The sequence below is a fragment of the Aotus nancymaae genome, unplaced genomic scaffold (assembly GCF_030222135.1).
Source record: "Aotus nancymaae isolate 86718 unplaced genomic scaffold, 86718_ANA_hifiasm-v0.15.2.pri h1tg000030l, whole genome shotgun sequence".
Taxonomy (NCBI): Eukaryota; Metazoa; Chordata; class Mammalia; order Primates; family Aotidae; genus Aotus; species Aotus nancymaae.
Window position 1 is genome coordinate 23,810,615 of NW_026988443.1, and position 15,447 is coordinate 23,826,061.

Here is a 15,447-nt window from a genome sequence, read left to right on the forward strand (position 1 = left end):
TTTTTTTTTTTTTTTTTTTTTTTTTTTAAGACAGGAGTCATGCTCTGTCACCAGGCTGGAGTGCAGTGGCGTGATCTCAGTTCACTGCAACTTCCTTCTGGGTTAAAACGATTCTCCTGCCTCAGCCTCCAGAGTAGCTGGGACTATAGGCTTGTGCCACCACGCCCAGCTAATTTTTGTATTTTTAGTAGAGACCAGGTTTCACCATGTTGGCCAGGATGGTGTTGATCTCCTGATCTCGTGATCTGCCCACCTCGGCCACCCAAAGTGCTGAGATTACAGACCTGAGCCACCATGGCCAGCCTAATTCATACGATTTCAAAGAAAACACCACCACCATTGTAGGCATGCATACATAACAATTTTGTCTCCTGTGCATTACTTAACACTGCATCATAGGTGTCTGGAGTATTCCTGCATTGTCCTCATGAACATATTTTTTAGTAGCTGCACAATATTCCACCAAAAAGATAAGTGTTGAAAATTGCCTTCTGGACTTTTTTTTTCTACACTTGCCTAGGGGAGGGAGAGAAAAGAAAGATGGCTGGGAAGAGCTTTTTCTGTTTAGGATTCTGAGAAAAGCATCTCCAGGTCTGATGTGATATTCAGTTATGGGTCTAGTGTGCCCCTCCTAATCCTGACCTTCAAGCCAGCATAAAAGAATCTGGCCCCTTAGCAGGAGCTGACCGCTTTGCCTCCAGCAGAGCAGAGGCCCCTTAATTTGAAATGAAAACGATTCTTTCATTAAAGGATAGAGAGACTGGAGTTAAAAATGAACCATTCTGACGGCAGCATAGGAAAGTCCTTAAGCCTCCTTCTTCAAACATAGCACCTGGAAATGGTCCTGATTACAGTGTCAGTAAGAGGGGAAAGTTATGAAAGGATAACTTTGTTTGGTAGTAGCTGCCTTGCTGTAGTCAAGGCACACACTTTCCACTTTGAATTATGTATTAACTAGTATTGCAGCTAAAGCTGCCTTGAAAAGAAAGCCCTGTTTGGTCAGCTGGGGGAACATAACCTGCTACTATTCAGGAGCCATTTTCGGTTCGCCCTCCTTAGTTTCAAGAGGTTTTCATGGTGGTCAGCCCAGGGAAAGTGGATGGGGATAAAGTCTGGAGGACTGGAGGCAGCCTCGGTAGCTTGGCTGCCATCCTTCATTCTGTTTTGCTTTGCTGGAAGTCATGGCTGGATGCCAGGGAGGAGCAGTGAAGCGTGAGGGCAGACGGTGAGGGGGCAGCCTGTAGAGCTCAGATGCCCCTCCTCCCGCCTCCCCTGCTCAAGCCACTCGCTAGGAGATGGCTGAGCAGAACACGGGGATGATGGAACACCTGGGTCCTGGCAAGGTTGCTTTGCAGCTTCCGGCACCAGTGATGACGGAGAGATTGCATGGCAGACTCCTACAGGTGCAAGATATTTGAGCATTTCATGAGTTTGGATTTGGAATTTCATTGGAAGGTGAAATCTCTGTGGAACTGCCAGTTTCAGTTACCTCCAACCCACCAAAGCTTTGAGAAAGGCCCCTTGAACTCTCCACACTGTAGAGTCCGTTTCTCTTGATTATGCCTCTAGTGTTGGAGGATTAGTCCTGGCGCACCAGGCACTCATTTTAGGATTAGTCCTTGTTACTGCCTGCCCTCACCTCCACCTCCAGAAGGCAGCACCCACACTTCTCATCAAAGCTTCTCCTTGGCCTTTTATTGTTCCATCTGCCTCCTAACAGATCTCCCATACCCCATTCCTAGTTCTTACCCCCAAATGCTGCCAGCCCAGCCTTCCCCGAACAGTACTTGCAGTCTACTAACTTGCTCAGACATGTTTGGTAATTCTCCATAACCTCCTGAATACAAGCCAAACTCCTTATTGGATCACTCCGGGTCCTCCACTCAGCCCTAGCATCCTCCTCCTCACAGCAGCGAGAGAGGGTACCAGGCACTTCCTATACAGTAGGCCCTGCTGGAAGTTCCTTTTTTTTTTTTTTAGGCAGAGTCTCACTCTGTCACCCAGGCTGGAGTGCAGTGCCTTGATCTCGGCTCACTGCAACCTCCATCTACTGGGTTCATGTGATTCTCGTGCCTCAGCCTTCCGAGTAGCTGGGACTACAGGCACATGCCACCACACCCGGCTAATTTTGTATTTTTAATAGAGACGGGGTTTCACTGTGTTAGCCAGGATAGTCTTAATCTCCTGACCTCATGATCTACCCACCTCGGACTCCCCAAGTGCTGGGATTACAGTTGTGAGCCACTGTGCCCGGCTCCCAACTTTTTTTTTTTTTTTGAGACAGAGTCTCGCTCTGTCACCAGGCTGGAGTGCAGTCGCGTGATCTCAGCTCACTGCAACCTCTGCATCCCAGGTTCAAGTGATTCTCGTGCCTCAGCCTCCTGAGTAGCTGGGATTACAGGCACGTACCACCATGTCTGGCTAATTTTTGTATTTCTAGTAGAGACAGGGTTTCATCATGTTGGTCAGGCTGGTGGAAGTTCTTTTGTGTAGATTTCTTCTTCCACCCTGGCCTCTCCTGCTGTCCTCTAAACACATGTCCTCCATTCCTATACCTGGCCTTGTACTTAAGCTATCCTTCCTACTTAGAATGCTGAAGTTCCCCATGAAACTCTGCCGAGCCCGTTCTAGCTCACAGAGACCTCTCCTGAAATCCTCAAACTCTTCACGTTGGATTCTCTCATCAACATTTGATTATAAACTGTTGTGTACAGTTTACACTTGTTCTCTCAAGCGTATTTGTCTTCAAAATGGGTAACTTTCTAGATGGCAGGGACCAGCCCGAGATCTCTGGGTGCCAAAGCACTGTTCTCTGTTCAGAGCAGGCCTTCAGCATTTGTTAAATGAGTGTTGAAGTACAGCGTGAATCTTCTACTACTGAGCCAAATAGGAAGACTTATCCTCTGGAACCTGTGGAAAAGCCAATTCAGCAACATCTGAATTCACGTTTTTAAGTGATTGGGTGTGGAATTAGCCCTATTTCTAAATCCCCAGTGGTAAGTAGAGATAAACTCCAGCTTGATTGTAACAGCCCCTTAAAGAAACCCTTCTCCACCTCCCCGTGAAGGGATGAATGCAAATAGGGCACCGCAAACTGGATGCTAATTACTGGCAAATCCTCCCTGGCATAGACTGCCACAAAGGTAAAGGCTCTCTTATCTGCCTGATAACACCAGGTCCCTGGCCCTGCAGATCAGAAAAAGAGAACGTGCTCCCTAGGGGAGGCCGTTTAGCGGGCAAAGCCAATTAATTGGTACAGGCAGGGTGTTTATTGTTCTCATGAGGTTCTGTCTGGACCCACTGTTGGTTTAGGAGGTTTTAATGGACCAGTGAGGTTGTGCTGAACCAGCCCCACCACCTGGAAAACTCTGTGGAGCTGGCAGCATGAGAAAGGCAATAAACTTTGGGACACAGTTGGAATCTAAGAAACTAACTAGGCATGAGATGATCCTGGCCCAGCCCCAGGGAAACAAACTTGCACCCAGAGAAGTCATGTTACTGCTGAGTGAGGGCAGAAGGGACCCTTCCAAGCTGGCTGCTCCATTCCTTGGGACTTCTAAACAGGTCACTTACAAGTAACCAGTTGCCTGGTTATGACTCAGACACATTATGTCTGGCCTACGGATTGTGTGTGTGTGTGTGTGTGTGTGTGTGTGTGTGTGTGTGTGTGTTTCCTTCAACATTTGAATTAATTACCAATGCTTAACAAAATTAGGAGATTTCACATACAAAATCTGGATTTCTGGCTTCTCTTGACAACAGAGCATCTGGCCACACAGGGCCCTCCCTCCACAGGGAGATGAGTCTCTAAATGGAGCATTTGCTCTCCACCAGGCTGATGGACTCATTTTTGCCCCTGCTTCCACCCCCCTCGATTTCTCTGATGTAAAATATTGCAGATTGGCCGGGCTTGGTGGCTCACGCCTGTAATGCAAGCACTTTAGAGGCTAAGGCGGGCGGATCACTTGAGGTCGGGAGTTCAAGACCAGCCTGACCAACATGGTGAAACCCCATCTTAAAAAAAAAGAAATGTTACAGATTGTAAATCTGGGCAGGAGGAAGGATCAGAGAGATCATCGTCTGCAGCAACTCCAGGGGTCTGTGATGTCTCTCTGGATGTGGGGGAGGTAGCCCAGGGCTCCAGGGTTCATAATGCAAGATAGACAAGGCATTTTTCTTTTTTTTTGTTTTTTGGAGACTGCTGGAGTGCAGTGGCATGATCTTGACTCACTGCAACCTCTGCCTCCCGGGTTCAAGTGATTCTCCTGCCTCAACCTCCTGAGTAGCTGGGACTTCAGGCAGTGCCTGCCACCACCCCTGGCACAATTTTTGTGCTTTTAATAGAGACGGGGTTTCACCATGTTGACCAGGCTGATCTCAAACTCCTGAACTCAGGTATCTACCTACCTCAGCATCCCAAAGTGCTGGGATTACAGGCGTGAGCCACTGTGCCTGGCCAGGAATTTTTCTTTTATTCAAACACTGATCCTTGAATTTGTTGTCACTGAGTGCTGTGGAGGGATGGGCATGTAGAACCCTAATCATGGGAAAACACTGATGCTTTCTGGTTGAGTGACTAACACTTACTGAGTGCTTACCCTCAGCCAATCTCTTAACTTCCTATCAGTCCACCTAACAACCCCATTTCTGGAATGAAGACGGCTTATTGGCAGACTCTAGAGCCCTCCCCTCCACCAATCTAAGGTTTCTTCTCTGTCTTTGTGTAAGTAGGAATGGCTTTGGTAGGGCCCCTCTGCCCATCTGAAGTTCAAAACATTCTCAGCTGGTCTGGATAGCATGCCTATAGGACCAGCTACTAGGGAGGCTGAGGCAGAAGGGCTGTTTGAGTCCAGGAGTTTGTTTTTGAGACAAGGTCTTGTTCTGTCACCCAGGCTGGAGTGCAGTGGTGCGGTGCGATCATAGCTCACTGCAGCCTTGACCTCCTGGGTTCAAGCAATTCTCCTGCCTCAGCCTCCCTAGTAGCTGGGACTACAGGCAAAGTCCACCAGGCCTGGGTAATTTTTTTTTTTTTTTAAGATGCAATCTTGCTCTGTCACCCAGGCTGGAGTGCAGTGGTACAATCTTGGCTCACTGCAACCTCTGCCTCCCAGGTTCAAGTGATTCTCCTGCCTCAGCCTCCTGAGTAAGTGGGACTACAGGCACGTGCCACAGCTAATTTTTGTATTTTTTTTTTCCATAGATGGGGTTTCACCATGTTGGTCAGGCTGGTCTTGAACTCCTGACCTCAGGTGATTCGCCTGCCTTGGCCTCTAAAGTGCTTGGATTACAGGTATGAGCCACCATGCCCGGCCAATTTTTGTATTTTTAGTAGAGACAGGGTTTCATCATATTGGCCAGGCTGGTCTCAAACTCTTGACCTCATGATCCACCTGCCTTGGCCTCCCAAAGTGTTGGGATTACAGGCATGAACCACCGTGCCTGGCCCTGGTTAATTTTTTAATTTTAATTTTTTTTTTTTTTTTTTTTTGAGACGGAGTTTCGCTCTTGGTACCCAGGCTGGAGTGCAATGGCGCGATCTCGGCTCACCGCAACCTCCGCCTCCTGGGTTCAGGCAATTCTCCTGCCGCAGCCTCCTGAGTAGCTGGGATTACAGGCACCCGCCACCGTGCCCAGCTAATTTTTTGTATTTTTAAATAGAGATGGGGTTTCACCATGTTGACCAGGATGGTCTCGATCTCTTGACCTCGTGATCCACCCGCCTCGGCCTCCCAAAGTGCTGGAATTACAGGCGTGAGCCACCGCGCCCGGCCAATTTTAATTTTTATAGAGATTGGGAGGGGGTCTCACTTTGTTGCCCATGCTAGTCTCTAACTCCTGGCCTCAAGTAATCCTCCATCTTCAGCCTCCCAAAGTGCTGGGACTACAGGTGTTAGCCACTGTGCCTGGCCTATAATGCAAGAGGGGACTGTGTGGAGTAGGTGTGCCCAGGATCTTTACTTGCCTTTGGGAACTGAGGTGTGAGCTCTGTGGCCCAGACTGAGTGACTGTGGGCAGGCAAGTCCCTGAGCCCCTAAAACTTCTGAGAGGAGTGGTTTATAGAGTACAACTCAGGTGCCTATAAATTTGTTGCAGCTTGGGAAGAAGTGATAGAAATTATATCAGGTGTATTTGGTAGACAGGTAAACTCATTTTTTAAAAACTAGTCATTAATTATAATTTCAAGTTTTTCTGAGATGTAAAAACTCAGCGCCTTCAGCTAACTTCTTGTCTCTGTTAACAACTCCCCTCCCCTCCTCGATCTCACCCCATCCCACCGCACCCCAACTCACTTAGTCTCTCCTTACCCGAGTGTAGCACGCTCTCTTTTAGGGACCTGGAAACTACTGGCGTTAAGGTCAGTTGGGAATTTAGGAGGTCTTGGATGGCGGAAATAAAGGTGTGAAAAAGAAGAGGTGGATTTTGTTTTGGCTTTAAGTCACCGGAACCTCCAAGGTTCCTGAAAAACCATTTGCAGCTTTTGCAAACCGCCTTAAAGTCATCAGCGCCCCACTGCGGAATTCAAAGCTAAGCTGTCACAATTGTTAACACCTTCTTTGACCAGCCTTTTTATATTTGATAATTCTTCTCTTCCGCGCCTCTTTCTTGCCAGCAGGAAGGTTCTGCTGCTTTGGTTTTAGGGAGCCCCCTAGCCAGTGAACTGTCCCTTCGCGTGCAGAAGTCGGGGTAAGTGCTCTCCGCTCCCCTTCCTTGCAGGGTGAGTAGGTTTTGCGGTTAGAAAGCGGGGCGTGGGGGCGGGGAGGGAGAGTAACAATTTTGGAAGTCCCTGCGTGGTATCTGGAAAGTTAATGACGCTTCAGGTTCTAGGTTTGAGCCCAATGACTGCCTCGCCTGGACAGCTGGCCCCGGGGCGAGTGCGGAGCCGCGCGGCCTTCGGCCCCACTCGGGGAACCCAGCTTCCGCGAGGGCGCCGGGGCTGCGAGTCTTGCGAGCCGCAGGAGCCGCGTCCACGCGGGACCGGGCGTCCTCGCCGAACGCCTGCCAGTAGCGCTCCCTGGGACCGCGCGAGGTCCGGGGTGCGCCCTTGGGGACCCTCCCACTCTGGTCAACTTTCCCGGCCCCAGGGCCGGGGGAGGCGCCTCTCCCGGCGGGCACGCGCGGGGTACTTAAGGGCGGCTCTGCGGGGCCGCCAGCAGTCGGAGCGCGCGGCGGCGCGGAGCGGAGCGGGAGGAGGGGCATGGAGCCGCCGCGGGCCTGCTGAGCTCCGGAGCGCGGCCGCCGGCGGCACGGTGAGCACGGGCCGGCCGGCACCTACGAGGGGCGCGCGGGGCTGGGGCGCGCCGGACGCCAAGGGTGCCTCTCGCTGAGCCCCCCACAACCCGCCAGCTCCCAGCCCTGCAGGCGCGGCGTCCGGCGCAGGGAGGCGGGCTGGGGGCGGCGGCAGCCCCAGGCTTCCCGGCGGCCGTTCTCGCAGCCCCCTCCCCACTGACCCCTCCTCCCTTTCTTCCTGCATCCTCTCCTCCTTCAGCCTCGCCTCCTTCCTCCCCGGCGGCTCCTGTTTTGTGAATGAATTAGGAGGCGGACGCCAGTGCGGGGCTCCTGGCTGGTTGGGGTAACCCTCCCCCGCACCTTCCACGACCTCCCGGGGGTTCGCACCTGTCCGGGCACCAAGGTACCAGGCGCCCAGGTTCCTGCGGGTCGGCTGGGCCGCGGCAGCACGTGTCCGGGGGACTGGGCTCCCCTTCCCTGGCCGGCTCAGAGGGACCAGGAGGGTGGCTGGGCACAAGAGGAGGAGCCCTGCTGGGCGCACAAGTTTCCCTGCCGCTGCGTGTGGCCGTGCCGAGGGGCGCACCTGTCAGCGGGAGAGACGTTGCACACCAGCAGCCCCTCAAAGTTTCGGAGGCTGGATGGAGAAGCGTGCGTCCTTGGCTGGGGGTTCTCCTTGCGTCGTCCCAAGGAGCTGGACTTGAGAGCGCCCCCAACCTTGTGCCCTTGAAAGCCGAGTGCGTGTTAGTTTGCCTGGGCTGGGCTCCAGTGGAGGAGCTAAGGGCATGAGGAGGCGGCGGTCCAGGCTGTAGGATCACCCCGGGCCTCTGCCGGCTTGGGGTGACACAGCCCCCCGCCCCCGATCTAGGCAGGAGGACCTTGACCACAGCCTGCACCAGCGCCTGACTGCACGTGGGGTATCCGGCTGCGGGACATTTTGGGGGCCACTATTTGGGGGTGGAGGGAGTAACCCGGGTAATGCCTCTGATTCCTGAGGGGGAGGGGTCCCGCCTAGGGAAGGAGAGGGCCGGCGATATCGGAGATGCTCCTTTGTCTACAGGCACACTTTGCCAAGGTAGCTGGGATTCCTGGAAGAAGAGTAGGGCCTGGTCCGACTGGGATTCCTTGGGTTTTCGGTTCCTTCCTGGTTGAGTCGTGGGAAGCCGGCACGTGGGTGTGGCCGGTGCCGCCTTTGCCAAGAGGCGAGGCTCAAGTGGGGACGAGAAGCGGGGACGAGTTCGTTCGCGGCTGCTTTGACCTGGTGGGCGCCGCCTTCGGCACTGCACCGAGGCGGGGCGCCAGCGCCCAGATTGCCAGGCTGGCCTTGGCGCCCTCTTCCCCTACCCAGAGCGCAGGCAGGCAGGGGGCTGCCTCACCCCTTCAGCATGTAAGCTCCGGAGGGAAATGGGGGCGCTCCTGGGCTGCAGATGCAGGCCTGGGGACTCCTGGGCCACAGACGCGAGCAGAAGAGTGGGAACAAGGAGGGCTGAGAGTCCTACGAGGGAAGCACCCGGCGGACTCTCAGGACGGTGGGGCAGAGCGCCCAGAGGCTGCGCTTCCCGGAAAGGCAAGGCTGCCAACAGCTCTTTCCTGGCCAAAGCTGCTGGAAGGCTGCTGGTGCCTGAGTCTCAGGTAGACTTAGGCAGTGATTGTGTGTTCCTCGCCCCTTCTATGTGAGAGGCGTCCCGACAGGAAAGTATGTGCTTTGGGGGCTCCATACCTAGAGTTGGAGCAAGCTTGGAAGCAAGGCATCATGTCTGTAGAACTGAGTGAACATGGGGTTCTCTAGATCAGGCAGGTGGCAGAGAGGGGATGAGGTGGGTCAGAATGGGAGGGTGGGCAGCCATCCTTGTCACCTTTTCTTTTCCCTCCCTCACATCCCTCTCCCCACCTGCTCTGGAGGAAACCACAGTCAGCCTCACCATTAGGGTAGCTCATCAGGGCCATGTTCCCATTTTTCAGGAAATGATTTACCTGAGACATGAAAGAAGAATCCAGTAGAACTACCATTGTGCTATGGGGAGACCAAGTCTCAGAGAACTGGGGGCAAGGTCAGACAGCCAGGAAGCACAAACACTGTTTTTTTTTTTTTTTTTTTTTGAGACGGAGTTTCGCTCTTGTTACCCAGGCTGGGGAGCAATGGCGCGATCTCGGCTCACCGTAACCTCCACCTCCTGGGTTCAGGCAATTCTCCTGCCTCAGCCTCCTGAATAGCTGGGATTACAGGCACGCGCCACTATGCCCAGCTAATTTTTTGTATTTTTAGTAGAGATGGGGTTTCACCATGTTGACCAGGATAGTCTCGATCTCTTGACCTCGTGATCCACCCGCCTCGGCCTCCCAAAGTGCTGGGATTACAGGCTTGAGCCACCGCACCCGGCCTACAAGCACTGTCTTAAACCCAGTTCTCTGGTGCCGCATCCTGGGCTCTCATAAAATAAGGCTGTTTGCAACAGGGCAGATGTTAGGGGCCCTGACTTAGTTGAAGATGGAAGCTGGGCATTGTTTCCAGGAGTGGCTGGGCAGGGGGACAAGCACAGAGATGCATGCTGCACGGGCACTAGGACCAAGCGGATGGGGCGCCCAGGCAGCCACCGTGGAGGCTGCTGCAGTGGTGCCTGCTGCTCCCTGTGCGCTCTTTAGCGCTGGGCTCCAGGAGGCTGTCCACTCCCCAGCCCGCATTTCCTGCTCTGCTTCTCCCACTGCTTTCCCTTTCTTTCCTGCCTCGCAAGTAGAAGGTGAGAAAGCGGAGGACACAGGGAAAGTTTCTCTCTCTGACTAATACTGTCTTGAGAAAGGGAAGCTACTGCTTCCCCCACCCCCACAACCCCATGCCCCTTTGTTTGCTGTTTCTTTTCCTACTGCACTTTCTTCTTGATTCTTATTGGTGGCTGCGCTTTACCGGTGAATATCCTCTCTAGGAGTGGGTGCAGGGCCGGAGGAAGCTCTTAGGGCACTGGCTGCCTCCCTGGCCCTCAGGTGCCCAGAGTGCCTCAGGCTTGACCCCCTGAAGCTTACCTCTTCAGCACTTTGGGCCAGGTAGAGCCCACTGCTGCCACCCACCAGCCAGGTATCACGTAACCCTCTGAGCCCTGGCTTGTCAGACAATAATCAGTGCTACTCTAAGGGCTTTGTATGTGTTGCCCATTTAACCCTCAAAGATGCCGTGAGGTTAGTCCTGCAACCCACATTTTACAGTTGACGTGACTAAGGAGGCACAGACAGCAAGTGGCAGAGCTGGGATCTGAACTGCAGTAGTCCGGCTCCTGAGTCTACCAAGTCTTAGTCATGCTCAGTAAGCGGTAATGGTTTTGATTAGTAGGTCATTCCCACTAGTAATAGAGAATGCCGATGCTCCCACGGACTGAAAATGCTACCTCCTTCCTGACCCTCCATCTCCTGCCTTCTCCTGCCAGATGCCGGTGCAGCTGACGACAGCCCTGCGTGTGGTGGGCACTAGCCTGTTTGCCCTGGCAGTGCTGGGTGGCATCCTGGCAGCCTATGTGACAGGCTACCAGTTCATCCACACGGAAAAGCACTACTTGTCCTTCGGCCTGTACGGTGCCATCCTGGGCCTGCACCTGCTCATTCAGAGCCTGTTTGCCTTCCTGGAGCACCGGCGCATGAGGCGGGCTGGCCAGGCCCTGAAGCTGCCCTCCCCGCGGCGGGGCTCGGTGGCACTGTGCATCGCCGCATACCAGGAGGACCCTGACTACCTGCGCAAGTGCCTGCGCTCAGCCCAGCGCATCTCCTTCCCTGACCTCAAGGTGGTCATGGTGGTGGACGGCAACCGCCAGGAGGACGCCTACATGCTGGACATCTTCCATGAGGTGCTGGGTGGCACCGAGCAAGCCGGCTTCTTTGTGTGGCGCAGCAACTACCATGAGGCGGGCGAGGGTGAGACGGAGGCCAGCCTGCGGGAGGGCATGGACCGCGTGCGGGACGTGGTACGGGCCAGCACCTTCTCGTGCATCATGCAGAAGTGGGGAGGCAAGCGCGAGGTCATGTACACGGCATTCAAGGCCCTCGGCGATTCAGTGGACTACATCCAGGTAAGGGTGCCTCCCTAGGAGGCTGTATACATGGGGATGTGGCTGGCCAGCCAGGCAAACTCTCCTCCAGGAATCTGAGGTCTGGTCTAGGTCCCTTGGGTTATGCACACACCTCTACACTTAAGGCAACAAGGCATAATGGTTCTGAACAGTGGTCTGGTGTCCAAAAGACCTGGGTGGAATCCCTGTTTGCCGTTACGCAGCTCTGATTTGGGGCAGATCTTTAACTGCTGTCCCAGTAACAATAATAGCAAATGGGTGTACAGCACAGTGGTAGGTACTTATTTATTTTTGAGACAGTCTCACTCTGTTGCCCAGGCTGGAGTGCAGTGGCGCAATCTCAGCTCACTGCAACCTCTGCCTCCTGGGTTCAAGCAGTTCTCCTGCCTGAGCCTCCCAAGTAGCTGGGATTACAGGTATACACTGCCACATGCAGCTAATTTTTTTGTATCTTCAGTAGAGATAGAGTTTCACCATATTGGCCAGGCTGGTCTCAAATTCCTGACATTGTGATCTGCTCACCTCGGCCTCCCAAAGTGCTGGGATTACAGGTGTAAGCCACCACATCCAGACTTATTTATTTATTTTAAAAGAGAGAGGGTCTCCCTGTGTTGCCCAGGCTGGAGTACAATGGCTGTTTAAAGGCATGATCAATATGCACTATAGCCTTGAACTCTCCCAGCCTTGGGCAATCCTCTCACCTCATCCTCTCTAGTAGCCGCAACTGCAGGCGAATGCCACTACACCCAGCTCCATGTTACTTCTCTTTTTTTTTTTTTTTTGAGATGGAGTTTCGCTCTTGTTCCCCAGGCTGGAGTGCAGTGGCGTGATCTCGGCTCACTGCAACCTCTGCCTCCTGGGTTCAAGCAATTCTCCTGCCTCAGCCTCCCTAGTAGCTGAGATTATAGGCGCCTGCAACCAGGCCCAGCTAATTTTTTGTATTTTTAGTAGAGACAGGGTTTCACTATGTTGCCCAGGCTGTTCTCGAACTTGTGACCTGAGGCGATCCACCCACCTCAGCCTCCCAAAGTGCTGGGATTACAGGCATAAGCCACCACGCCCACCTCCGCTTTAGTTCTTTTAATCCTCATAACACTCCCAGGGAATAAGTAGCATTATCTCCACTCATAGAAGGTGAAAGCAAAACACAGAGAAGCTAAGTAACTTGCCTAATGTCCCACTGCTAGTATGGTGTGGAGCCAGGATTTGCACCCAGGCCGTCTGTCTCAAGTCTATCTCAAGTCTTTTACTGTGGTGCAGCACTGCCTCAGCACTGGCAACGTGGGGCTGAATCTCTTCACAAGAAAGCATGGTGAAGAGCAAAAGAAACCATCCTCAGAAATACTCAAAATATTCTAGTAATGGCCAAAAAGTCCCATTCTTCCTAGGGTCAAAGTCGTGGCTGGGAGGTGAGAAACACAGGTGCGAATGACTAGCTTCATTTTGTAGCAGCATTGGCAGGGCCAGGACCCTGATTAAACCCTGCCCAGCTTTGGTCAAAGCAGTCACTGACATAAGCTTGGAAATTGTATTAGGTTGACATGGTTTCCGTCTTCAAATGAAAAAACCTCAAGAGTTGAAAAGATGAAAGTCCACACATTTTGGTACAAAGTAGAAACCAAAACCTAGGACCCTGTAGGCCAGGATTCTTTTTTTTGTTTCGTTTTTGGAGATGGAGTCTCACTCTGTTGCCCAGGCTGTAGTGCAGTGGCACCATCTTGGCTCACTGCAACCTCTGCCTTCCAAGTTTAAGCAATTCTCCTGCCTCAGCCTCCCGAGTAGAGTAGCTGGGATCACACGTGTGCGCCACGACACTTGGCTAATTTTTGTATTTTTAGTAGAGATGGGGTTTTACTACATTTGTCAGGCTGCTCTTGAACTCCTGACCTCAGGTGATCCGCCCGCCTCAGCCTCCCAAAGTGCTGGGATTACAGGCGTGAGCTGCCACGCCCAGCCTAGGCCACGATTCTTGATAGCATCCACGCTGCCTCTCTTCCCGACTGTTATCTGACTGTCCTTCTCCACGCCTGCCAGAGCAGGGTGCTGCCTATCACTTGGTCAGTGCTTGAAGGCGCAGTGGCTGCCCTGCCAGCCCACCTGTGTACCAATTCAGTCTGCTGATAGCATTTTGAGTCCTCTAATACTATTTTTCTCTAGTGTACCCACCTAAAATTAGCTCACTGAGATTGCATGTCTGGCTTTTGATAGCTGTTTTTGCATAAGGGTTGATGTTTTTTATCTTCTGGCTTCCTAGGCCCAGGACCTCCTCAGCCATGGAGGGAGTGAGGAGAGCCTAGCAGGCTATTTGACTGTAGTTCACTTAGGGTCATGAGACCTTGTGGAACTTTCCTGGGGACCCAAATGCTTAGGGAAGAGCCCCTGAGCCCTGGCACAGGCTCAAGCCACAGTGACTTTGTCACCAATTCCCTACAAGCACAAGATCTCACCCCTGGCCCCACCATCTCCCTTTCCTGGCGGTCTGGGTTCTGGTGGATCAGCAAACAGGCTCACACACCTGAGCTATCTCTTTACAGCCCTGGGATCACTGCATAAGGCAGCCCTGGGCCAGAACCATACGCGCTTGCTGGATTTCAGCCTGTCTTCTCACCGCCTGCTGCAGTGGGTATCTCTCTCTTCGAGGCAGAACTCTGCCCCAGCCAGTGGGGAAACCCAGGCAGCACAGACCTCTTCCTCCCCTAACCTTGCTCAGTTAGAAAGCCCTCCCTGGACTGAAGGAAGCAAAGCAGCATATAATGAATGGGCTAGGGGAGAGGAGGGAGGAGCAGTGAGACTAGTAGCAGCAGCAGTGCCGGGAGTCTTGGCCTGTAAGTGGAGGAGACTCTGGAGTCTGGCCTGAGGCTTCCCGGGCCCTTCCCAGGCATGGACCAGGATGTAAGGATGTGTCTGGTAGGGAGGTGGGAAGAAGCACATGTGAGGGACCCAGCCTGGTGCTAAGGCTGTTCTGATTCCCCTTTAGCCTTCTACTGCTTGTCTGTGGCCACCCTGTCTTCCAACATAGAGAAAGCTGGGTGGGGTTGTGTCAGAGGCAGCCTCCTTCCAGCCGGGATCTTATTCAGCAATTTTAAACAAGGATTTTTGGCTTCTGCAGAACAGGGTTTTCGTCTATCTGTGGATCTGTTTGTTGCTCTCCTAATGGTGACCACAGAGCGAATCAGGTCTGTAAATCAGTTCTCCTGCCCAGTGCTTACTGGATTCTTCATAACACTTTGGTAATTTTTTTAGAAAACAACTAACGAGTCAGCCGTTAGGGCAAGCATTGATAGCCCACGTTCAACTCATAATGGGACCACCTGTTAGAATCAGGCCATAAGCCTCCCAATAGCTGGGCCCAGTTGGCCCTGTGGTTTGCCTGGAGGCAGCTGCTGGAGCATTCATGCCTATTCAAAGCAGCTTGCTCTGTTCTGAGAGGTTTGGCCAAGGGAGTCTGTTGAGGGTGCAGAGACTGGCAGCCTTGTTACTGGTGTCATGGAGGTGCCTGCGAGTAGGTAGACTGGTAACCACCACTGGGCTGCAGGTTGTCCAAAGGACCACAGGCTGACGCGGGGACCCTGTGGTTAACCCTGTGGGGTCAGCTTAGGCTGTACATAGTCTGTTTGCCCTGGCCTACCCTACTGTGCCTATCATCTGAGTTCATTCAACACAGTGACATGTTCCCCTCCTGCCCAAGGACCCCAGAGAAATATTTTGAGGCCAATTCTGTGGCACTAAAAACGGGTAAAAACGGGGCTAAAAACGGGTACGGTGCTAAGCATGTTTCCCTTTCCAGGCCTGACACCTACCATCTTCAGGGTTTCTCCCTCTCAGCCTAGTAGCTGTCAAGCCTGATAGCTGAACTCTTCTTTTCCTACCTTTCGTTTTTCCTTTGGCACCTTCTGGTAGCACAGATCTCTTAGCTAGTGGCTGGAAGTGAGTCATGTGAGAGGGGGTTATGTCTCAGGCAGTGAGCAGGGATGGGGGCGGGATGTGCAGGCCTGACGTCAGAATGGGCTGACGGCACACTCCCTCTGCAGGTGTGCGACTCTGACACCGTGCTGGATCCAGCCTGCACCATCGAGATGCTTCGAGTCCTGGAGGAGGATCCCCAAGTAGGGGGAGTCGGGGGAGATGTCCAAGTAAGATGTCACCAGGGATATCTGGGGGGAGGGGTCTG

The 15,447-nt window shown here is 53.1% G+C and overlaps 1 protein-coding gene across 8 annotated transcripts in view; it reads left to right on the forward strand.

The window, feature by feature from the left end:
• The window catches only part of HAS3 (hyaluronan synthase 3), a 41,916-nt gene that overhangs the window by 8,594 nt on the left and 17,875 nt on the right, over nt 1–15,447 (forward strand). For 2 of the 8 annotated variants that reach the window (XM_064383231.1, XM_064383230.1), the window contains exons 1-3: nt 7,644–8,791; nt 10,641–11,276; nt 15,308–15,409. In XM_064383231.1, coding sequence (XP_064239301.1) covers nt 8,267–8,791; nt 10,641–11,276; nt 15,308–15,409 — 1,263 coding nt within the window. In that variant the 5' untranslated portion in view covers nt 7,644–8,266. The other 6 variants (XM_021672546.2, XM_021672548.2, XM_064383228.1 and 3 more) reach the window with 6 other exon arrangements.